Consider the following 24,372-nt stretch of genomic DNA (forward strand, 5'->3'; position numbering starts at 1 on the left):
GAGTGTGTGTGTGTGTGTGTGTGTGTGTGTTGTAGAGAATCATTTGAGTTGCAAATTGTGAAATGCAAATATTTGTATCAAACATTATATCGATCTGCTGATTATTTGCATTGTGTGTGTGTGTGATTGTGTGTGTGTGTGTGTGTGCGTGTGTGTGTGTATATGTGTGTGTGTGTGTGCGTATGATGCCACAGTGAATACCTACACAGAATGAAGTGTCTGTCAGTGTAAATGAGTGTAATGAACCTTAATAGTTAAATCATTAAATCTATCTGATGTTAATGAAGGTTGTTATCTCGCTCTGCTACATCAGTGATCTCTGATCGAGCAGCGCTGCAGTGGAGGTTTAGTTCCCCGTCAGAAAAGCTCTTCTGTACAGCTGTGAGTAAAGTAGGTTTCATAGTTTTGATCCTCATCTGTCTCTTTCAGCAGCAGCGCAGCGACAGCAGGAATCACATCCAAGGCTGACGCATCTGAGGAGCTCACGCTTCCGGTTTTCCGTCTTGTTGGAGTCGTTTGATTGGCAGGTTGAGCTGTAGCTGAATGTCCTCTAAAGCCAGAAAGACACTGTGTGATGTTAGAGATCTTGTTCTTTGGTGACTCTCACTGTCCGTTTGAATAGACCATCGTGTTCAGACAAAGCTACGATTTATAAACTCACACTGTACGAAGATGCTGGAAACACCCATAAGCACCGGAGAATAAGACGACACCTAAAATCATGAACCAGGAACCTTTAAATTTTACATCAAAGAGGTTAACCTTCAAATAGGAAACAAAACTCTGAGTAATCTCAGCAACTCAGAGGCCAAAAACTCCATAATCCTGATTCTGATCTCACACTGAATGTCCTTTTATTGACACATTGGTATTTATCTGTATTTGTATTTGTTTTTCTTTAATAAATGTAATAACTTTTAAAACCCTGCTGTGAACAGATGTAAATTAGCGTTCCTCTATAAACACAAAACACAGTACAACTGAAGGTTGAGGATAATTATATGGTGCAGTTTCAATGATGCTGTTTCTTACACACAGATACTCACTTATCTCTTCATTAGTCATTATTAGTCATTATTCTTTATTGTATTTATTGGATTTGTCTCTTAGTTTAATGCTTGTTACCAGTCTGTGTTTGTCTGGTCTGTTCAGTGTGTTGATGTCCTACATGTGAGACTCAGCACGACTGATTCCTCGTATGTGTGACACACTCAGTGAAATAAAGCGATTCAGATTCTGCGAAGTTCTGAACTTACAGTAGCTTCTGTTTAGACTTTGCAGGGAGGCCAGTGAAGAGAGAGTTACAGTAATCAATACGAGACACAGTGAAGGCAAATCTTGAGCATCGTTATTAGTCAGGAACAGATGAAGACGAGCTGTGTAACGTAAGAACGGCGTCTCAGTTAGGGACTTAAAATGTGCGAAATTAAGTGACGGTTCAAGTAAAACACCAAGATTTCTGATGGCAGGTGCAGATTTAACAAGCACAACATCAATACTGACAGAGAAACTGGATGATTTAGATTTGGAGCCGACCAGTAAAACTACAGTTTTATCAGTGTTTAACAGGAGAAAGTTGGTTACAGTCGGTTGGTGCTTTGGGAGGGGAGTCTGGTGTGGGGCGGTGAGATATAACTGAATATCATCTGCATAGCAGTGAAAGTTAAGGCCTGTCTAATCTGGCAAAGGGGTAAGAGGTAGATTAGGAAAAGAAGGGGTCCAAGAACTGAACCCTGAAGAACACCACATTAATAAACAAATCAATTATTATTAGTATTATTCAAGGACAGAAGTGTTTTATTTTTTCCACTCCAGAATACATTAAATATCCTCCATACAGTAGAAACATTATAGTATATACATTATTCTTAATGCTTCCAAACACTACAATGAATATGTAATGCAATTGTGTTTATTACTGTGTTATTACTGTGCTGGGCTCTGAGAGCAGATGCCCTTCAGACAGGCCTCACAGTGCAGTCTCTCATGCGGACCTTCGATTCTGCCGTCAAAACGTAAGTTCCTGTTGGACTCTGGCGGTTCCTCCCCGTAGCACCTGATCCTGATCTTCTCCATCAGCTTCTCCACCATCACGTCGATGTTCTCCACAGTGAAGCTGGGCTCCTCCATCCTCGCTGCCGAGCATCTCCGGCACTTCTGCTTAAAGCGCCTCACTCTCACCGTGCCGCGACGGAGGGACGACTCACGGGAGAAGTGGAAGAGAACCTGCACTTGCTTCGACGGCCACGAGCGCCGGCACAGAGAACAGCGGAACCTGCGGGAGGGGGTGGAGCTCAGTCAAGAAGCTGGACAGGTAAACATCATACATCATTAATATAAATAAAAGCTCTTTCTCATAACTCTCAGAGTTCACTGGACTCAATCAGCCAACACAGATCTGCATAATAAACATCAAAAAGCATAAACAGTGTGAAGATTATTACACAGCTCTGAAAAATAATAAAGCAGACCAAACTGACCAAACAGACCAAACTGACCAAACAGAACAAACAGACCAAACTGACCAAACAGATCAAACAGACCAAACAGACCAAACAGAACAAACAGACCAAACAGATCAAACTGACCAAACAGAACAAACAGATCAAACTGACCAAACAGAACAAAAAGACCAAACAGACCAAACAGAACAAACAGACCAAACAGAACAAACTGACCAAACAGAACAAACAGAACAAACAGACCAAACAGAACAAACTGACCAAACAGATCAAACAGAACAAACAGACCAAACAGAACAAACTGACCAAACAGAACAAACAGAACAAACAGATCAAACTGACCAAACAGAACAAACAGATCAAACAGACCAAACAGAACAAACAGACCAAACAGATCAAACAGACCAAACAGAACAAACAGATCAAACAGACCAAACAGACCAAACAGATCAAACTGACCAAACAGACCAAACAGATCAAACTGACCAAACAGAACAAAAAGACCAAACAGACCAAACAGATCAAACTGACCAAACAGAACAAACAGATCAAACAGACCAAACAGATCAAACTGACCAAACAGAACAAACAGATCAAACAGATCAAACAGACCAAACAGATCAAACTGACCAAACAGATCAAACTGACCAAACAGCGTGATACATTTTTCATTCTGCAGCATAAAGTTTTGTATCTATGAGCAACAAAGATGAGCAACTCCAAATGATAAATATATTTACCTTCTTGATTCCCAGAGAAAAAATATAGTTATTTTACCATTTAATCTCAAAATCATTGTAGATACTGAATAATTCATAATAAACACTGAATAATTCATAGTAGATACTGAATAATTCATCCTTCATTCTTTCTTCTTCTGGTTCTCATGGTTCTGTATGTAACCCCTGCCTTTACTGAGGAACCCTTTTAGAACCCATTCTGAAGGTGCAGCTGTATCTTACTGAGCATAGGAGTTTCTGATGTACTGGTTCCAGCCTCGCTGAGTTCGGCCCGGCTCGATGGAGTCATTCAGCTCCAGAGTCCACTCATCTCCGTCCAGCCCAGCAGCCCGGTCCCGAAAAACCCTGACCCACAGCTCCATCTCTCTCTCTCCCTCTCTCTCTCTCTCTGTTCCGCTTTATTGCTGTATTTGACAGGCAGCAGCTTCAGAAACGAAACTGAAACTCAGCACTTCAGCAGAAAGAAACTGTAAACAAACTGTAAACACACTGTAAACACACTGTAAACTCACTGTAAACACACTGTAAACTCACTGTAAACACACTGTAAACACAGAGCAGCTTCAGCATGTAACTTTCCTCTTTATCTAAACTCTTATTTTCTCTCTTTTCTCTTAATTTAATTCTGTTTAACTTGAATAAAACAGTCAAACTGCTCGTTTCCACTTTAGGGACATTTTTGAACCACAAAATATTTTTGGTGTATTTGGGTTCTGCAGCGACCCACTGACAGGATTAACGCTGGATTATTCTGTTCTGCTGTAAACAGTTTCAGATGTTCCAGATAAGGCTGCAGGTTCCCCTACAGAAAAGCTCAGAAAACGAAACTTTGACTCTGAGTTTCTCGGTTTGTGTGTGACGGAATAAATGAGTGTCAGAATAGAAACTGAACTGAGAGCTAAAAACAGAGACAGTGTGCGCCCCCTGCAGGATGACTAGAGCAGCTTTCATTCTTTAGGTCACCTCTCACCACAAACATTACTGTTTTAATGCAGGTTTAATGATGTATTTCTCTGGGGCTCAAGCAGCAGATTTCATACAGCAGCGAATTAAAAAAAGGAGTTGAAATGGAGGAACAAAAATATGAATAAATGAATACATAAATAACACAAAAGTTAAAAATGAATTAATAAATGAACTAGGGATATAATAATAATATACATTTATTTTATTAATTTCTACATTGTATAGTGTGCAAAGTACATCTGTTATTTCTTTACAAATTTACTGTAAATTTGTACAAATTTATGGTAAATTTAATCAGAGAGAAAGCAGTGTGTTTGTTTACTCTGTGTGTGTTTACTCAGTGTGTTTGTTTACTCCCCTCTGAGGGGAGCTTTATCACTCTAAACGGTCTCGGAGTCGGGGCAAGCCGCTCTGAGGGGAACTTTATGACTCTAAACGGTCTCGGAATCGGGGCTAGTCACTCTGTCGGGGCTAGCCGCTCTGAGGGGAGCTTTATGACTCTAAACGGTCTCAGAGTCGGGGCTAGCCGCTCTGAGGGGAGCTTAATCACTCTAAACGGACTCGGAGTCGGGGCTAGCCGCTCTGAGGGGAACTTTATCCCTCTAAACAGTCTCGGAGTCGGGGCTAGGCGCTCTGAGGGGAACTTTATGACTCTAAACGGTCTCGGAGTCGGGGCTAGGCGCTCTGAGGGGAACTTTATGACTCTAAACGGTCTCAGAGTCGGGGCTAGCCGCTCTGAGGGAACTTTATCCCTCTAAACGGTCTCAGAGTCGGGCCTAGCCGCTCTGAGGGAACTTTATGACTCTAAACGGTCTCGGAGTCGGGCCTAGCCGCTCTGTGGGAACTTTATGACTCTAAACGGTCTCGGAGTCGGGCCTAGCCGCTCTGAGGGAACTTTATGACTCTAAACGGTCTCGGAGTCGGGCCTAGCCGCTCTGAGGGAACTTTATGACTCTAAACGGTCTCGGAGTCGGGCCTAGCTGCTCTGTGGGAACTTTATGACTCTAAACGGTCTCAGAGTCGGGGCTGGCCGCTCCGTCAGTCATGTTATTGCTTTTAAAATAGGACACAAATTGAATCTAATGGAATCGAATCTCTCTTGCTGCTTGAGCAGAAAGGCAGAGTCATCAGAAGGAAACCTCACCTGGAACCACATCACATTTCCTGTGTAAGAATGTGGTTTAGTTTAACTGCAGCTCGGCTGACCAGCTCAGCACATCGCTGTGAGTGGAAAAGTGGTGCTAACGTTATATACTGATTCTCTTAGAGACGCTAGCAGACATTAGCACTTTTGTAACGACAGAAATTGAATGTGTATCATCCAAAATATTTACAATCAGATGGAAAACGAAAACATGTGATTCTGACTCACATCTTAAAGAAAAATACCTTTAAACATTTTTGGAAAATCATTGCAAGTGTACGAGGAACGTTTACTTCTGGGCAGTGTTTGCCGCAGAGCCCTGACTTCAGTATAGCGCCCCCTGTCTGCAATCTGTATATGTATATTTGGGACAGGCCAGAGAACTTGTAGAGAGGAGAATTAACATTCTATAATGTCTTCCAGGTTTCTCAAACACTAGAGGGCGCTCCTGAGTGAGTCCAAAATTAATGAGTTAAGATGGAGCATTTGAGTAAAATCATAGTTTATAAATGCTGAAACATTTTCAATGTAAAATAATACAATCATTTCCTGAATACAGAACAGCTTAAAACGCTGCTGTTAGGTTTTTAATTTAAACTCGAATGATAGGAGTTTGAAACGGCGCCTCATTTACATTTATGATGTCAGTGAGTGCGAACAGCCAATGAGCTGCTCCGCTCGCCAACCAATCAGCACTCAGTAGCAGTAATGTTAGCGTCCTGCTGCCCAAAACCCGTTTGCTGTAGAAAAAGGAAACAAACAGGTGAGTTTTCTTTGCTTTTTTAGTGAAATTCAATCTTCTACTGTATAAAATTAAAGGAAATTTCTGAGTGATTAGAAACCATTTTAACTTTTTGTTTTTAGCCGTTTAGCTCCATTCACCCCCATTCATTGAGAACTCCCTGACAGGCGCCCTCTGCTGTTTTGCAGTCCAGTTTTTGATATAATGGGGGAAATAGGAAGAGGCCAGACTCCCCATAAACCGGCTCTGGCCTTACCTCTCCCTAATATGTGTTAACCCTGAGTACACCAGACTCCAGTCTCCAGCAGGTGTCACTGTGTTTCCTTTAACGTTTGTAAGCATGTGCAGCTCCTACGTCACACTTACGTCACGTGTGTCTTTTGTTTTTAGTTTCTATAGTGTGTGTGTGTGTGTGTGTGTCAGTGTGTGTGTGAGTGTGTGTGTGAGTGTGTGTGTAAGTGTGTGTGGTGGAGCTGAATTTCCAGAGCAGGGCGATGACACTGTGTGAGTTACTGACCGTGTTTGTTGTTGATACTGGAGGAGGCTCAGGCCGATTGTGCTTACTGTGCAGATCAGTGTCCTCTGATAAAGTGATGATCTGAAATCGGGGCGAGTCAGTAACCGCAGGCTGCGTATCACAGTGGAGCTGCGCGGTTAAAGCGTCTCGAGGCTGAATGGAAACAGGCCTCCTGAGGACTCTTACTCACACTGATCCAGCCCTGCTGCGGTTTCGCCTGTAGGTCGAATGGAAAAGTTTTGAGCGCTGACTGAAAGTGTCGGTGCCTCTGAAGGAGTGCAGTGGTTAATGGAGAGCGCCTCAGCTCTCCTCGGAGTGGGCGGTGGAAACGCTGAGGCATCCGCCAAACACACGGGTGTGTGAGTGTGAGTGTGTGTCACGGTTCAGACGCTGCGAAGCTGAAATGTCACTCCTGAACTCACATCCTTTCAGCTCCTTCTGCATAAACACAGCACTGAACCACCTCTGACTCTCACTCTGCTCTGAATGTATCTCACTGGCCGAGCTGAGCTGATAACAGGAGACACACAAACACACACACTCACACACACACACACACAAACACTCACTCACACACACAAACACACGCACTCACTCACTCACACAAACACACACACAAACACTCACACACACAAACACACACATTCCCTCACACACACACTCACAATCACACAAACACAAACACACACACACTCCCTCACACACACACTCACAATCACACACTCATTCACACACACACTCACTCACAGTTACTCACACACAGTCACTCACACACACAAACACACACACACGAACACTCACACACACACTCTCACACACACTCTCACACACACACTCACTCACACAAACACACATACATTCCCTCACACACACACTCACAATCACACACTCATTCACACACACACTCACTCACAGTTACTCACACACACTCACTCATACACACAAACACAAACGCACACACACTCACACACACACACACACACTCACACAAACACACACTCACTCACACTCACAAACACACTTTCACACACGTTTGTGAAATGTGGTTTTAAACCACTTTCTCTTGATGTTGATGCTGAGCTAATGAACTCATGTCATGGTTCTAGATATTAAACTTCAGTGGGCAGGGCTAAGCTGCTGTAGACTAATGGTAAATATGCTTGTTTTTCTGAAATCACAAAAAACAACGGATTCAAAACAGGCTGTTTTTGCAGATTAGGTTCCATACATGGAGCATCTGGACGGAGCGTTTTCAGACTTTAGTAAACTACATTAAACTCTTTGAAATAAAAATGTGGGAAATTTTGTTTTTTCCATGATACGGGCCTTTAATGAGGGTTTTGTTGATGTTCGTTTTGTTCATATCAATTAACTTTTATTTAAACTTTTTTATTACATTATCACTGTTGGAAGGAAAGCTCATTTCTCCAGAAATCCTCCAAACTTACTTGAAATTAATCAGTTTTCCATTAAAGGATTTTTCAAAACTCCCGCATTATTAACTGGTTAAGATGTTAACAGAGGTTCAGAGCAGTTCAGAGTGGTTCAGAGAGGTTCAGAGTGGTTTGGTGTGTTCAGAGTGGTTTGCTGTTCTAGATAAACTTACCGAGTCAGAACTGTTCACAGTGGTGGTGATAGGAACCAGACGTCCCCCTCTAAAAGCTCCCTCACAGAAAGTTCCTACATGAAATGGTTATGAATTCACTGCCTGATAACTGAGACACTGTTTTATGATCGTTTAGAGAACTTAAACTCCATTGATGGTGGAGGGATACATGCAGGGCGCTGTGAGGCAAAATAGTCCCCAAAGAAAACGTATTATTTCAGATTTTCCACTATTTTCCATCCAATGAACCATTTCACTCAAAACTCTGTTCATTAACTGAATTATGAACTGAACTGTGACTCTGTTCATTAACTGAATTATGCAGAAATTGTATAAAATCAGTGGATTTCCTCTTCAACTTCCATTCGAAGTTGAGAACATTTTTCCTTCTCTTGTAAAGGTACCATTTTGGAGATGAGAGCCGTTGTTCCTAAAGCGACGCAGCTTAACGGTGGAGTGAAAGCTGTCACTGGTTAAACGCCGCAGTGCTGATTATACAGCTGCACTAACTCAATAAACCAGGTTTAAAAACTCCAATAAACTCTTAACAGAAACAGAGAAATCAGGACTAAATAAACCGAATAACGTTCTATAGCAGGGGTGTCCAAAGTCCGGCCACACGGCCGAACACGGCAAATTCAGCAGGTCAGGAAATATTAAGCCTTTAAGGTGGAACAATGACGGCTGTTTAATCTGTTCTTCTTGTTTACACTTGAACAGGAATTCAGTTTATACCTTAGACGTGTTTCATTGTTGCTCAAGCAGTTTAGTAATTTGTTATAAGTGCTCACTGATCCAAACTGCTCTGAGCAACCCAGCAATTAAAGAGGCCTCGTGCATCTTTTACACAGTGATAGGAAACACAGAAAACTAATATTTGGAATAAGTTGTGAATAATATTTTAGCCTTCAGGTATTTTGACACTGTAAGAAAGTTTAGACACCCCTGTTCTGAACCTTCCGCTGCAGAGCTGCTGTGCTGAACGTCTGAATTTCAGCAGCTGCTTCTGACTCGGTGCAAAAAGGCGACAGCAGGAACAAAGTGCACTGAAGTGTGAATATAGTGTTTATTATATTACATAAAAGCTCCCACACTGTCTGTGCGAAATGTGGCCGCTGGTGTTGAGCCCGTGCAGTGCGGCTCTGGGGGTTTCTCACCAGGGGCTTTTGTGGTTATTGCTTCTCTAAAACACTGAGTCATTACAGCACCGCTTCACTTACAGTGGGGAGACTTTTCACAATCACATCTTACAAATATGTGAACTATTTATACTATTGTTTCTCCCAAATTAGCACTAAAATATTGCATTTACAGTAACTTCCTCTGCCACGCTCACACTTCCTCCCGGCGAGGCCGCTCAGTCTTTTCTGCAGGTGTAAAGTGCATCAGAGTAATAAAGCGTCGCCGGACGAGAACTCAGTGGTTCCAGCGCTTAAAGGCGGGCGGTGTGAGTTTGTGTGGCTGAATAAAGAAGGTGAAGGGTTTTTAAAGCTTTTCCGGCTCTGCAGAAAGCTTCATCGTGCCCTCTGTCCCCCTCACTCATGTTCTTTTTTTCTGCGGGGGGAACATTATAGCAGCGTATTCGACGCCCCCATCAGCCGCCTCTGGGTTGCTGTGTCTCTCGGGACGGTTCGGTCGGTTCTGGAAGTCTAGAACTCCGTATTCAACACAGCTGACCGATGGCACAGCGGTGGACACTGGGCAGATCCCCTAAGCACAAACACAAAGAACCAGAATATTTTTATTCACCTAATACAGAATGTACGGTGAATTCTGGTGTCAGAGTAAACGCCTGGCAAAAAAATAGGTCAAGTCCAAAATGGCAAAACATTAATCTTTTAATGTTCTTAACGACAAATCACTAAACAAACACACAGCAGTCAGTCAGTGCGGAGAGATTTTCACTCTGATTTCTCTAAGTGTTGTAGTTTAGTGTGTGAATGTTCAGACAGTCTTTTACAGAAAGAAGAGTCAGTATTGATCCACTCAGCACTGACGGCTTCAAACAGCGGGAAAACACTGCTGAGCTGGTCTGGGTTTAATGTGAGACCAAATATTCACTACAGGGTTTAAATCTGGACTCTGACCAGCCAGAACCATCAGTAATAATAATAAAGTGAACTTTGAGGAAGATCAGATTTGTAGTCAACAGGTTTTAGTGATGTCTGTTAAATATGTCCAAACCAATAAACTTAAAAAAGTGAGTGACCTGGCTGCCTTAAAACTGTAGTTCACTGAACTCAAAATTTTAAGGCAACCAGGTTACTCACTTTTCACTTTTAGTCAGAAGAGAAGATGTCTGTTTAAGACGTAAATGCCAAATTAATATAGATATTCATGTTTAATTTGGTGAAGATCAATCATGACTGAACCCCTTTGGAAATGTCATGTACAAGTCTGACAAAATTCATATTGGTGGTTCCTCGATTTTCAGCCTTTTTTGGACAATGTTTACTTTTTTGGAAAAGAAAAAATCAGACTGGCTCAGAATCAGATTGGCAAATTTGTGTGAATCTAAGAAACTCTAAATTGGTACAGCAATTTTACATTTATGTGAAAGTTCCTTTTCAAACATGGTTATTTCTTGACCAAAATAGGTTCTTCTCAAAGAAACCTTTATAAGACCTTTATTAAGAGTAAATAGCACAACTGACATAGATCTATTCTGGTTTCCTGAGTAACAGACAGGAAGTGAATTGGACGATTACGCCGCTTGGAACCATAAACATACTTAATGCCCAACCTACTAAATATTTTACACATAAACACAGGAAGCAGCTGTAGCAGGACATGCTAACGCTAACCCTACAGTTTATGAAGCTGAACAGAATCAGATACTCGTACCTGCTGTGCTGTGCTGGCGTTCAGAGCAGGTGTGTCATCTGTAGATAAGAGTTCAGATGTTAGATCAATAGTTCACTCAAAATACATCCATCATTCCTAGAAAGCTGGTTTATTTGGTCTGTCTGATCACAGTGCAATGATTGATTAATTAATTATTTAATCTCCAAGTTATAATAAGTGCCCATAAGTGCTTTAACTACAGCTAAGAGGGATCAGGGTTAAACGAGAGGAACTGCAGTGTGTATTGCTGATGTAGTGACTGAAACTCGTATCTCCCAAACAGTAACTTTACAGGAAAAGGAAAACAATAAACTTAAAAAACTTAAAATTTAAAACAAACAAACAAAAAAACAAAACAAAAAAGGAGATACAAGCTTTAGTTGTGACAGTGAGAACGTGTACATGTGTGTATTTATAAAGGCAGTGTGTAGAACAGTTTTATACTCAGACTTATTTGTTATTTTGGCTTAATATGGAATATTATGTAGGCGACATTATTTCTACCTGATTTTTATCATTTCAATTCGGTTCTAACTATATAACTCTTCATACAAGAGCCAAGTTCCCAAAGCAGCTTTATCAGAAAAAAACTCCCTAAGAGCATGAAGAAGAACCACTGAATGGAACCAAGGCTCAAAAGGAGAACTCATCCTACTCTGGGCAGCATCTGATAGTGCAGTTAAAATGGTCGGGATGGTAGCTATAGAACATGGTGGAACACATACTGGATGGTAGCTATAGAACATGGTGGAACATGTACAGGATGGCAGATATAGAACATGGTGGAACATGTGCAGGATGGCAGATATAGAACATGGTGGAACATGTACAGGATGGCAGATATAGAACATGGTGGAACATGTACAGGATGGCAGATATAGAACATGGTGGAACATGTGCAGGATGGCAGATATAGAACATGGTGGAACATGTACAGGATGGCAGATATAAAACACGCTTGAACATGTAGAGGATGGCAGATATAGAACATGGTGGAACATGTAGGGATGTTAGATATAGAACATAGCGGAACATGTGCAGGGTGGCAGATATAGAACACGCTGTATGTTCTGGATCTCTGTATAAGTCAGCGCAGTATGAGAAGAGATTGGTTGTGTTACTGTACCTGATTTTCTTCCGTACGTCCGGCAGAACCAAACCAGCAGGCCCGCCAGCACGAGAACCGGAGTGAACACTAGTGTGCTGAAGATTAAGTAGCGTGAGATCATTTCTGGTTGACTCTTGATTGAGGAACTGTTGTTGTTGGTGGAGGAAGTCGGAGCTGAAACTGAGATATAAATCAACTTCAGTGATCATGACTGACAGCTGCGGGTTATTAACAAAAAGCTACAGTAACACTAACAGCTCACAGTAATTCTCTGTACTGTTAATTGGCCAATGCGGCGCTCAGAGCATCAGAGTTGTACCTGTTGTCACGTTCAGTCCTGGATGAACAGTCAGAGTCAGATTAACTTTGGTACTGGTAACAACAGGTGTAACCTGGTTCTCCATAAACACAGACAGGTGATAAACCCCGCTGTCGTTCGCTGTCAGATTCGTGAAGAGCAGAATTCTTTTTCTTAAAGACGTGTCAGCGATGCACAAGTTCTGTTTAGGCGCCGCAGCAGATGAAGAGCAGGGGCTTATGGTGTTTGGAAAGTGTCCGATCTTCTTCTCATCTCTGTACACATTGAAGCTCTCCTCAGCATTAATGCCTCTGGATGAAAATTCAAATGTGATCTTTAAATTCTCCCCGACTGTCCCTTCTACATGATCCAATTCCACTGAAAGAAATAAAAAAGAACAAAAAACATCCTGTGATCTTTCAGAGAAAAAAATCATATCTGATTATCTGATAGTCGTTCCAACCAGAAACACCTTTAAAGCACTGAATTCAGCATATAAACCCCTTAAAATGATGAATAATAAGCATTAATCATGTGCTAAGAATTATTCAGTACCTACTGTGAATTATTCAGTATCTACTGTAAATCAAGCATGTAAGATGTGGAGGAACTGAAATGTGGACCCACAAACAGACCCCTGAGTTTAAGGGTTTAAACTGTGTAACCACAATGAGGCCAAAAGGAAACAGAAGTTGGTGCTCATCAGTTTACAGACTAACAGCAGCGCAAAAAAATAACTAATGGCGAAGTTCAGTGTGAACAGTCAGCGCTGATATCCAGACTACTAACATTTAACTCTGTGGATGAGCAGGTATTAACAGGTTACAGAGGAGCAGTGTGCGTCAAGTGGGCATAATTAGGGGGGGTGGAGGGAAACAGAGGGGGTCCAGTTTTTGAACAGTGCAATTTATAGTATTCAATTGCATCATGTTGGTAGGTGAGCTGTAACTCTGACTGTGCTCTGATGGAGCTCAGCTCATCACCGTTACTGCAGATGGATAAACACCAACAACACAGACCAAAATGACCACAAACACATGAGCAGATATGTAGACACTTCAGATGCGTCTCTATAAAACACTGTGAGAAGATCAGCTGATTGGTGGATCCGTATAACCTGCACACCTCCAGAGTTCAGAACATTCCAGTGTGTGAGATTTTATAAAAACTAATAAACACAGTTTTCAAAACTGCCAAAGCTCGTCTCTGAGCGCGTCTCCCCATAAGAAGAGGTTCCAAAAGCTTCACCATAGATCTATAGATGCCGAACTGCAGTCAAGGTTTTTTATAAATGTGTGGTTTCTGTACTGATGGTTCTTCAAGGAACCATCTTTTGTAAAGACAATGGTTCTATATAGAGCCACGAACACTCGAAGAGACATATTAATCCTTAAATTTCTCTGTGTGGTGAAATGGTTCTTCAGATTGATGGAGAATGTGTTGTATATGGTTGTATATGGAACCATTTTGAAAGGGGTTCCATATAGCACCACCAAAAAGGGTTCTTCTATTGTATCAAGCTTGACATCATAACAACAGCAAAACCTTTTCTGGTGCTATATATAACCCTTTTCAAAAAGGTTCTATATAGAACCATTTACAGCACATTGTCCATCAATCTGAAGAACACTTTGATGATGCAAAGATCATGCAAAAAATGAGTGAGTGTTCATGGTTCTATATAGAACCATTTTCTTTACTACAGAACCCTTGAAGAACCATCATTTTTAAGATTGTACTAAGTCTCACTATCAGTAACTACAGGGGCTTCAGTGTGAACTGACTGAGCTGTTCTGAGATTGTAGAAGTGTGTAATAACACTTTGAGCCCATCGACAGGCCCTGGACATTTAAGCGGTCAAATATATGAGGCACCAATTACACATCCAAAATCAGCTCTGAGTCTGAGCTGTGATGAAGAAGCTGATAAACCGGCTGGTCCAGCTGGAGAAACAGTCAGAAGGTTGTGAACATCAGAGTGATGGAGCAGGATCCAGTGGAGGAACGAAACGTTAAAGCTCCTCTCGTTACTCAGCTCAGAGAGGGAGGGGGGCGGGCGCAGAGCAGAGGGCTGTTTTGGGGCTGTAGCTGCAGGTTTCGTGTTTACGGGACGGGGTGATGATGCAGCAGTGGGTGTTGAAGCGCGCTTTAGGCCCGAAACCCACATCTGATGCAAAACCGAGCAAACAGCTCTTCAGGCCGCAGGTGAAGAAGAGAGAGAGAGAAAAAAGAACTGAATACTGAACACTGAATATGGAAAAGTACAAACAGATCTCAGTTTGGTGACTCGTTCATGCCTTAACCGCACTTCACACCTCACACTTCGTCTGTTTCACTGATCCGCTCATTGATGTCTGTTGTCTTCATTGATGTCCCACTTATTAAAAACATTATTCCAGACTGCTGAACTTCCTCAGAACAAACATGTCATCAGCAGGCAGGAAAAGACCCGTTTAACCCTTACAAGACCAGAGTTTTTACTTTCACTGTATTCTCTACTCTATGTAGTCTAGTATACTATACACACTGCATGACGTTTAATTACAGTCCCATGATGACCACATTTAAAGTTGGTTTACCGTCTGAACCAGCAGGCTCCAGTCTGCACCTCTGACCTTTTCCGTTTGTAACAAACACGGAAAGAAATGTATGCTCTTTATGAACAGCAGTAACTTTCCTTCCATCCGTCCTTCCAACATCAAATAAATCAATCAGAATAAAACACCTGCTGCTCTGCTCATAAACACTGCTGTGGTCTGAACTGAAAGTTTACAATCTGCACTTTCCACAGTTTCTGCTCTCGTTTCACTGAAACAGAAATGTGATCGGATTTTGTGTCAGTGACAACCGAGAGTTCAAACTATTAAACTTCAGTTAATAACAACAAAACATTATTTAGCATTTACTATGAATTATTCAGCATCTACTATAAACTATTCAGTATCTCCTATGAACTATTCAGTATTTACTATGAATTATTCAGCATCTAATATAAACTATTCAGTATCTACTATAAACTATTCAGTATCTACTATGAATTATTCAGTATCTCCTATGAATTATTCAGTATCTCCTATGAACTATTCAGTATCTACTATGAATTATTCAGTATTTACTATGAATTATTCAGTATCTCCTATGAACTATTCAGTATCTACTATGAATTATTCAGTATCTATGAATTATTCAGTATCTACTATGTATTATTTAGCATCTAATATAAACTATTCAGTATCTACTATAAACTATTCAGTATCTACTATGAATTATTCAGTATCTACTATGAATTATTCAGTATTCACTATGAATTATTTAGTATCTCCTATGAATTATTCAGTATTTACTATGAATTATTCAGTAATTACTATGAATTATTCAGTATTTACTACGAGTTATCCAGCATCTACTACAAATTATTCAGCTTCTCCTATGAATTATTCAGTATTTCCTATGAATTATTCAATATCTACAATGAATTATTTAGTAACTACTATGGGTACCACTTGAAAGTAAGCTGTGATGAAGCTGACAGGTTTAGTACTGTCTGATGAAGAAGACAAAGATCAGTAAAGATCAGAATCTGAGGTTTAACTGTATAAATTAATGAGGTTTCAATATTAGATAAGCAACAGCTCACTGTAACCGCTTTTAACGTCTGAATGACCTAATTAATAACCATTAATGAACTCATTTAAAACCATTCATGAACGCTTTGTAAGGGGAGTCTTATTTTAAAGTGCTACCCAGTATCAATTACTCTGTATCCACAGTGAGTTTTTCAATATTTATTATAAAACTAATTTGTAAGTTCTGTAGTTGTAAGACTGGAGAACTGTATGTGGAACCTTATCCAGACCTTCAGCGCTAAAGGAACGTTCAGGTCTAGGCTTAATCTGGGAAACTGGGAAACAGTTTAAAGGATTGGAGTTAGATGCGTGTTTTTCTCTTTGCTGTCCGTGTGAAGCTGGTGATTATGTCCTCTTGTGTTGTGTTTATGTTGTATTGACTATAATATGTGTAAATACATCAATTATTTTTCTTTCACAGACAATTATACGTGTACTCCAAAATGCATCAATACTCTGAACCATACTGATATTGTATTATGTAGAAAAGCAGAAATTAGGACTAAACATTTATGTATTAGCAGAAAAAAATAAGATTTATTTGTGTAGAGTTACGAAAGCAGTAAAATAAATAAAATGCAGATATTTCATTGTAGTAACTCAGCGTCACCTCAACACTCTGATCTTCTGGAGTTCAATAAACACACCATCACACATCAATAAACACACCATCACACATCAATAAACACACCATCACACTTCGGCCACATCTGAAACATGAGCCACATCTGAACATCTGTCCAAAGCACACGTTTTTTTAAGAATTACCTGTCAGTGCTAATATGACTCCGGTACTGCAGTGCTACGTATAATTATTTTTCATTTTCAGAGCATCAGAGTGGAAAATGAGCCGTGCAGATAAACAGGCTGTAGGAAATCCAGAAGTGTTTCCTCTCAGCAGCAGCAGTGGAACAACCAGCGTCTCCTAAACAGCCTCCAGTAAAAGTGAAATAACAACTGCAGTAAAAGTAAAAGTACCTTTCAGAAAAACAGAACTGGAGTAGAACCACAAAAGTGGCAGCTCAAAAAACTACTGAATAACTTACAGACCTGCAGAAGAACATTAGAACATCAGCGTCTCCCAGCTCAGCAGCTACGAGGCTGAAATCGGCATCTCATAGAACAGCCTCACCATTTAAGGTGGAACGGAAAATTGCAATACGAATCGTTATTTCAGAGGTACATGGAACTGAGTAAATGGAGGAGCACTCTGAAAACAGGGTTTTTAAGTAAAGACGATGGTTATATACAGAACCATGAACACTCAAAGAACCATATGCAAGATTAAGTGGTTCTCTGCATCACAGAATGGTTCTACAGATTGATGGAGAATGTGTTGTGTATGGTTCTGTATGGAACCTTTTTGAAAAGGGCTCTGTATAGTATCAAAAAGGGCTCTTCTATTGTGAAAAGCTTGACATCGTAACAACAGCAGAACCCTTTTGGTGCTATATAGAACCATATACAACACATTCTCCATCAATTTCACCATGCAGAGAACCATTTAGGAATGCAACTGTTCTTTGAGTGTTCATGGTTCTAAAGAGAACAGTTGTTTTAATTAAAGAACCCTTGAAGAACCATTTTAGGAGTGTGGTTACTGTACCCCTCTGATCAGCACAGTGCCATTTACTTTACAAACACTGTGTCGTTACGTGTTCACTGACATAAGACGCTCATAAACACTGTTCTGCTTATGCAGGTGTTATAAGTTCCTTGTAGGCAGCGTTCTAATCGAGAACACATGGAACTGAGCAAAACAGGATAAACAGCATCTCACTGGACTAAATAGGCATGAATGAGGATCACAGTGAAGCAGCGTGAAGTGCGGTTAAAGTGAAAACTCTCTCTCGTTCTCGTTCTTCTCCTCCTGTGGCCCACAGAGCTGTCTGATCTGCTTTTAACCTCACAGTAAACGCCCAGGTGATTCTCTCCTGGTGTCGGAGTCTGAATTGTCCATTAATCCGGAATGTTCCCATCTCAGGATACAGATTCTGTAACAGCAGCTCTTTTCATTCATCTGTATTTATACTAAATGCTGAACTCTAAGGCTGTTTGCAGAGATAGATGCGTTAAAAATTGGCACCAGCCACTCGGGCAAAATGAAGAGTGTTTATCGTATACAGCCGTGTGTAAAAGTTTGGACACTCCTGGTCAAACTCCATGTTACTGTTGATTTTCTAGCTGAAAATAAATGAATACGTCCTGCACAGAGAACACACATATTGAATCAATATGAAACTCAGCAAATTTCTATTACGCTAAATATATCATCACTGTCCCAAAAAAAAATCATCTCCAAAATACTAAGTTTACAGGAGAGGCAAAAACGTTCCATGCCCTTAATGTAAGTTAATGTAAAGAGATTTTATTCCAAGCGATTTTGGAGCATTTCTGTTTGTCTATTTATCACAATGTTTTCACGCAATGTGAAGAAACAGCTGCTGAGCTCAAATGATGTAGAAAAATAAAACGAAAAAAAAAATGGAAATACGTTTTTATTTGGACGGTGATGATATTCAGGAAAAAAAAAATTAACATAAAATATAAAGTGTGCAGCAACACAGGCCACGTTTTACGTTTCACCCCCCCCCCCCAAGTGTGTTAAATTCAGTAAATAAACAGTAAACTGTGTCTTAAAATGTGCAGATGAGTTTTCACAAACAAAATCAACCACAGCATGGGATTTGTCCAGGGGCGTACAAACTTTTACATACACCTGTTTACACAGTGTTTACATTAACAAACACACACGGGAACCAAAACCCAGTCAGGTGTTCAGACCTGATAGAGAACATCACATCCCTCACATCCTCCTCCAGCCTTCTCCCCCTCCACTAATCATAATTTATTACATTATCATTTTAATTTTAATGTGTTAATATGAACAAACACTCTCAGCTCTAGAGAGAAGTTGTCACGCACCATCATGTTACCGATCGCCATGATAACGTTAACGTTGCAGTCACAGTTAGCGAAGTTGGGGCATCTTTTAAATCTGAAATTAGTTCTGTGTCTCACTAACCTGTTGTTTTGTTATTAATAGTGGATTGTTATGAATATGTAAAACTTTATCTGGTCTGATGAGTAAAAAACATAAAAATCTCAGAGGCAAATAATCACTCAAACATTTTTAGTAGTAAAAATGTGAAATGCTGTTGGGCAGCAGGCACCATCCTGAGAATAATTCACTCTTGGAAAAAGATGGTTCTTCAAGGGTTCTTTGGTAAAGACACTGGTTCTATATACAACCATGAACACTTAAAGAACCATGTTTATGCTTGGTGAATGCATGATGAAATGGTTCTTCAGACAGACAGAATGTGCTGTATTTGGTTCTGGTTTGATTATTATGTTATGATTATTCTAATAGTTACGACGTCAAGCTCGTACCGATAGCAGAACCTTTTTTGGTGCTATATAGATCCCTAGACAGCACATTCTCGATCAGTCTGAAGAACCGTCTTTTTTAAGGGTTTTAAACTTCACTAATGAAGCCGCCTGACTGATCAGCAAAACTGTTTCAGGCAAATCTGCAGTTGAACATCACGACAACAGAACCTACATTACTGCATCGGCTCACTTTTCACTGTTTATTCCTCCTAAAGCTTTAAACTCTTGCGTTCACACCGATATCGCTGTAATTTAACTGTGAAGCAGTGAGACTCGAATGGAGCTGATCTCCCCTCGAGAGAAATGAACATGTGCCTCAGTCTGGGGAACCCTTGAGACGTGAGATGAATTCCGCTTTCTAGCAGGTGGCTAAACGTGCTGCTGAAGTGAAGCTGTTTAGATGTAATACAGATAACGTTAGACTCACCGCTAAGGCCGGAGCGCAGCAGGACGAGCAGCAGAGCGAGTGCTGTCTGACTGTTTCTGTGTATCATGGTGCAGAGGCCCTCAGAGACGAGGAGAAAACGCTGAAACACTCGCAGCCGCCTGGTTTCCTCTCAAGTCGGGTTTTGTTGCCTTTTCCTGTCTTGTTCTGTTTATGAGAAATCCCATTTCAAAGGGGAGGCGCGCACACACACACACACACACACACACACACACACATGCAGAGGAGCTGAAGTGATGTGCAATCAGATTCACTCACACAGTTACAGCCTCCAGTTTCTCTTCTCTTCTTCTGTTTTTTTTTTTTTATTCTGCTTTCTGTTAAAACCACCAACAATTTTACCAAAACAACAGCCGTCAACTGAAATAGAGAGCAGGCTGAATGCTGTACACCTCTACAGTCAAACACACACGACAGTGTGCTGTAAAATTTGATAGTCTAGGACAGTGTTTCTCAGCTCTGGTTCTAGAGGCCCACTGTCCTGCTTTAACACAACCACTTCAACTAAATCAAATGAATTTTTTTTAAAAATTCTGCATATTTAAGTGGTTCAGATATGATCAGAGTGGTTCAGAGCGGTTTAGAGAGGTTCAGAGTGGTTTGGTGTGAAACGCTCTATTCTAGATAAACTTAGCTTATCAGAACTGTTCACAGTGGTGCTGATAGGAACCAGACGTCCACCTCTAAAAGCTCCCTCACAGAAAGTTACTACAGTAAATGGTTAAGAATTCACTGCCTGATGACTGAGACGCTGTTTTATGATAGTTTTGTGATAAGGTTTTGGCTTAAAATGTGTTTTATTTCATTTATTTCAGTCCATTAATGACAGGATGATGCATGCAGGGCGCTGTGAGGCAAAATAGTCCCAGAAGAAAACTTACTTTTTCTGGTTTGTCACTGTTTTACCATCATCAACATTCCATATAAAACTCACAAGACCCATGTAGATTCACTGGTGGTTTTGGATAGTAAATCAAATCAACCTTTTTATTTAAACTCTGAGTACATTGAGAGAGACCCTCATTTACAATGTAGCAGAGCCAATACAGAAATAAATAAAATTTCTATATTTGTGTGGTTGACATTGTGACCCCTGGTTCCGATCACCACTATAGTTCTCTATAGTGAACCATTTCTCATCACACCCCTCTGAATGACTCCATTTAAACTTCAAGGACTGAAATATTCAGAATTTTTTAAAAATTGGTGAAATTTCCCTTTAATGAGCTGATTCGCTGGATTAGGTGTGCTGGGAGCAGAGAAACACTGAACAGCGCAGGGCTGTAGGCCGTCAGGAGTTGTTATCCACTACACTATACAACCAGCATCATTCTACTGTCCTACATATCTGCAGAACTTGTTTAACTTCTAGTGACTGTTACTGTTAGACTGATGTTTCACATTTAACACTGAGTCACTGAGTCAGAATCCCAGCCTCTGACTGGTCGACGAGTCAAAAACACAACGTTTGACTGGTCGACGAGTCAGGAACACAGCCTCTGACTGGTCGACGAGTCGGGAACACAGCCTCTGACTGGTCAACGAGTCGGGAACACAGCCTCTGATTGGTTGATGAGTCTGCAACATAGCTTCTGATTGGTTGATGAGTCAGGAACTCAGCTTCTCCTTAATCAACGAGTTGAGAATACAGCCTCTGACTGGTTGCGAGTCAGGAACACAGCCTCTGATTGGTCGATGAGTCATGAATACGGCCTCTGATTGGCTGACGAATCAGGAACACAGCCTCTGATTGACCGACGAGTCAGGAACACGGCCTCCTAATGGTTGATGAGTCAGAAACACAACCTCTGATTGGTTGAGAAGTCAGGAACACAGCCTCTGAATGGTCGACAGACTTGACCCAAGGCAACATTGGACAGCTAACAGCCATGCTAACAACAATACTAATTCTTTTCGACATGGAGACACGGATAAACAATCACAGATGATGTTCAGGGCTGCGTTTGTCATTGTTGATTTCTTTTATAAAGCCTCCAAAAAGACGGTGCAGTTCAGGCTGGATTACAAAGCTTCTGAAAGGGACACGATCAGAGCTGAGCCCTCGTGGAACAGAGCAGCGTTCAGGAGATTTGTTCTTTTATGTACAACATCCTTTGATGTTGTATGTGACATTGTCAACCTGAGAGGGTTAATACTCATTGATTAGTGAATAGAACTCACTTATTATCTGCTTAATATCACTCTGTATAACTCTAATCTTCACTTCTCCCTTGAACTCAGCTTCTCCCTGTGCTGCCTCATTTTGTCAGGGGGTCCACAATGGCCACCATTGGGGTTAAGGCACCAACACAAACATCTCTGTACTACAAAGTACCAATAACAGTGCCTATTTTCGATAGTTTAGTGAAAATAACGTCATAAATAATTATTAGAATTGTTTAAAAAAGAAGAAGAAAAGGTTCTGCAGGTGTTCTGTAGGTTACTGATAGCTGAGAAAAGCTCCTCATGCAGTAAAAGCTTTGAAGTAGCAGCTGCAAAGTCAAACAACACATCAAATCTGATGAAGCGTTTGGGATTTATCTCTGCGGAGAGCAGCACTAACGTCAATCTGTCACCGCCAGCTTGGCCGAACACAGGCGCTGGTGTCCACAGCGAGGATCAGCAGGTCAGATAACAGATACCAGCAGCTCTGACTTCTACACGAGAATGTTTATCAGTGAGAACACATTCACATTCAGAACCAAAACCAGCTGAACTATAAACACACTAAGTCATTCTCATAGATCATCTAGTCTCTATCATTTGTGACATTTAATTTTCATGTTGTACGTCAGAGCTTTCTGCAGTGTTTCTCCATCTAATGTACTCGTCCTCATCTTCCATCACAGCTGTGAAGTCGGTTGAGGGGGGTGAACGCGGCAGAGCAGTCACTACATTTATCACTAACATTCACTACTGGAGTATTTAGGGAAAATATCTATCGATTTTTCTGACTCCTGTAAACACTGATTAGTTTGCTCAAAATATGAGAGGCAACTCTGTGACTCAAATGAATTTTAAATTGTTTGGAGTTGTACACTGATTTAAATACACTCAACCTTTAAGTTAAACAAAGTATAAGATTACATCACACAAACTATAAAATATAAGCTATAAAATAAGCATACTTGACAGTACAAACAACTTGTCTGGACTGAATGACAGCAACTAATCACAAGAAAATGAGTAATTATATATTGATTATTTCAGTATAAATAACGATGATCATTTTGGTATCAATATTGAATTCAATATTGAATGTCAGATAAGCAAAAAAGTTCAAACGATGTCCAGCCTTAGTCACCACAGTGACAATGTTCTTATTAATGTAAAGATTTCATAAATATTTTCTTTTTCAGCTTCTGATCACTGTGATACTAAGTGTCTGTAATATTCTACAGCAGCTTTAAACACTGTGAAAAGTTACACAACTTATATTATAATCAATAATTTCTGTGTTAAATGAGTCGTACTGTATATCTGTGTGTGTGTGTGGTTTCTGAGGTTGTCTGGAATATGAGGGGCTTCTGGTTTCCTGCTTTAACCACAGAGACCCCTAGGAGCCCCATCAGTTCACACATACCCAAACGTAGGCGTTAAAAGTTAAAGCTGCTTCGCCGCACTGTAAACATGAGATCACGGCTCAGTTTTAAATGATGAGGTAATCGACCACACTGCGGTCTTCAGTTAATCCAACTCAAACTTTTCTGTTCAGTTAAAGGTTCACTTCGTTTTTTTAGTTTTGCATCTCGGTTTATCAACTCTTAAATGTCCAGAACTCACCAGCAGTTTTATTACACACTTCTATAATCTAAGAGTAGCTCAGCTTCAGTTTGCACTGAAGTGCCTGTAGTTACTGAATGATAAGGCTTAGTGTGTAATAAGCTTGAGATTTTAAGGGGTTAAACAATATAGAATTCACGTTTTTTCCCGAGTTACCCTGCGATCTGCTACTCTTTCAACCACACAGTCTAATCAGGCATTTCTCCTCTCGGGAATCGCTGTGGAATCGCTGGGTGAACTACTACACAACTGCACTACATGTGACCATTAGAAATGTAATGATTCTCCAAGTCCAGGTTTGGTTCACACCTCAGGGTTTTTTTTTGCTTTGTTCTGTTATTTTTTCATGCGTTTTAAAATTTATGGGTTTTATCAAATCACCAACGATTTGGAACACTGAAGAGAAGAACACTGAAGAACACAGTGGATTAACTTAACTTCACAAAAATGTACTATATAATCAAAAGTAAGTAAGTAAATAAATAAATAAATAAGTAGAATAATAATTTTGTGATTTACACGTGTTATACTTAGTAGTGGGCGGTATGGGCAAAAATTAATATCGTGGATAATTAAGATTACTGTCGGTTTCTCTGTGTATTACTGTGTTTTATGAGTGCTGTATTCTTCTGGATGCCGCTTCACTTTTAATAAGAACCATATTTAACTGAAGTACATCTAACGTATATTTACATTCTG

The 24,372-nt window shown here is 40.5% G+C and overlaps 2 protein-coding genes across 2 annotated transcripts; both read right to left on the bottom strand.

Annotated features, from left to right (window-relative positions):
* Window positions 1-1,779: 1,779 nt before the first annotated feature.
* On the bottom strand, window positions 1,780-3,635 carry LOC118818954 (receptor-transporting protein 3-like). Its single transcript, XM_036586520.1, has 2 exons — window positions 3,425-3,635; window positions 1,780-2,275 (listed from the first exon to the last, which is right to left on the bottom strand). The coding sequence occupies exons 1-2, from the start codon at window positions 3,562-3,564 to the stop codon at window positions 1,927-1,929; spliced, it is 489 nt and encodes a 162-aa protein (XP_036442413.1). The 5' UTR covers window positions 3,565-3,635; the 3' UTR covers window positions 1,780-1,926.
* Window positions 3,636-9,453: 5,818 nt separating this feature from the next.
* On the bottom strand, window positions 9,454-20,100 carry LOC118819219. Its single transcript, XM_036586921.1, has 5 exons — window positions 19,873-20,100; window positions 12,449-12,805; window positions 12,148-12,309; window positions 11,022-11,059; window positions 9,454-9,887 (listed from the first exon to the last, which is right to left on the bottom strand). The coding sequence occupies exons 1-5, from the start codon at window positions 19,937-19,939 to the stop codon at window positions 9,717-9,719; spliced, it is 795 nt and encodes a 264-aa protein (XP_036442814.1). The 5' UTR covers window positions 19,940-20,100; the 3' UTR covers window positions 9,454-9,716.
* Between the last annotated feature and the right edge of the window lie 4,272 nt (window positions 20,101-24,372).

The sequence above is a fragment of the Colossoma macropomum genome, unplaced genomic scaffold (assembly GCF_904425465.1).
Source record: "Colossoma macropomum unplaced genomic scaffold, Colossoma_macropomum, whole genome shotgun sequence".
NCBI lineage: Eukaryota > Metazoa > Chordata > Actinopteri > Characiformes > Serrasalmidae > Colossoma > Colossoma macropomum.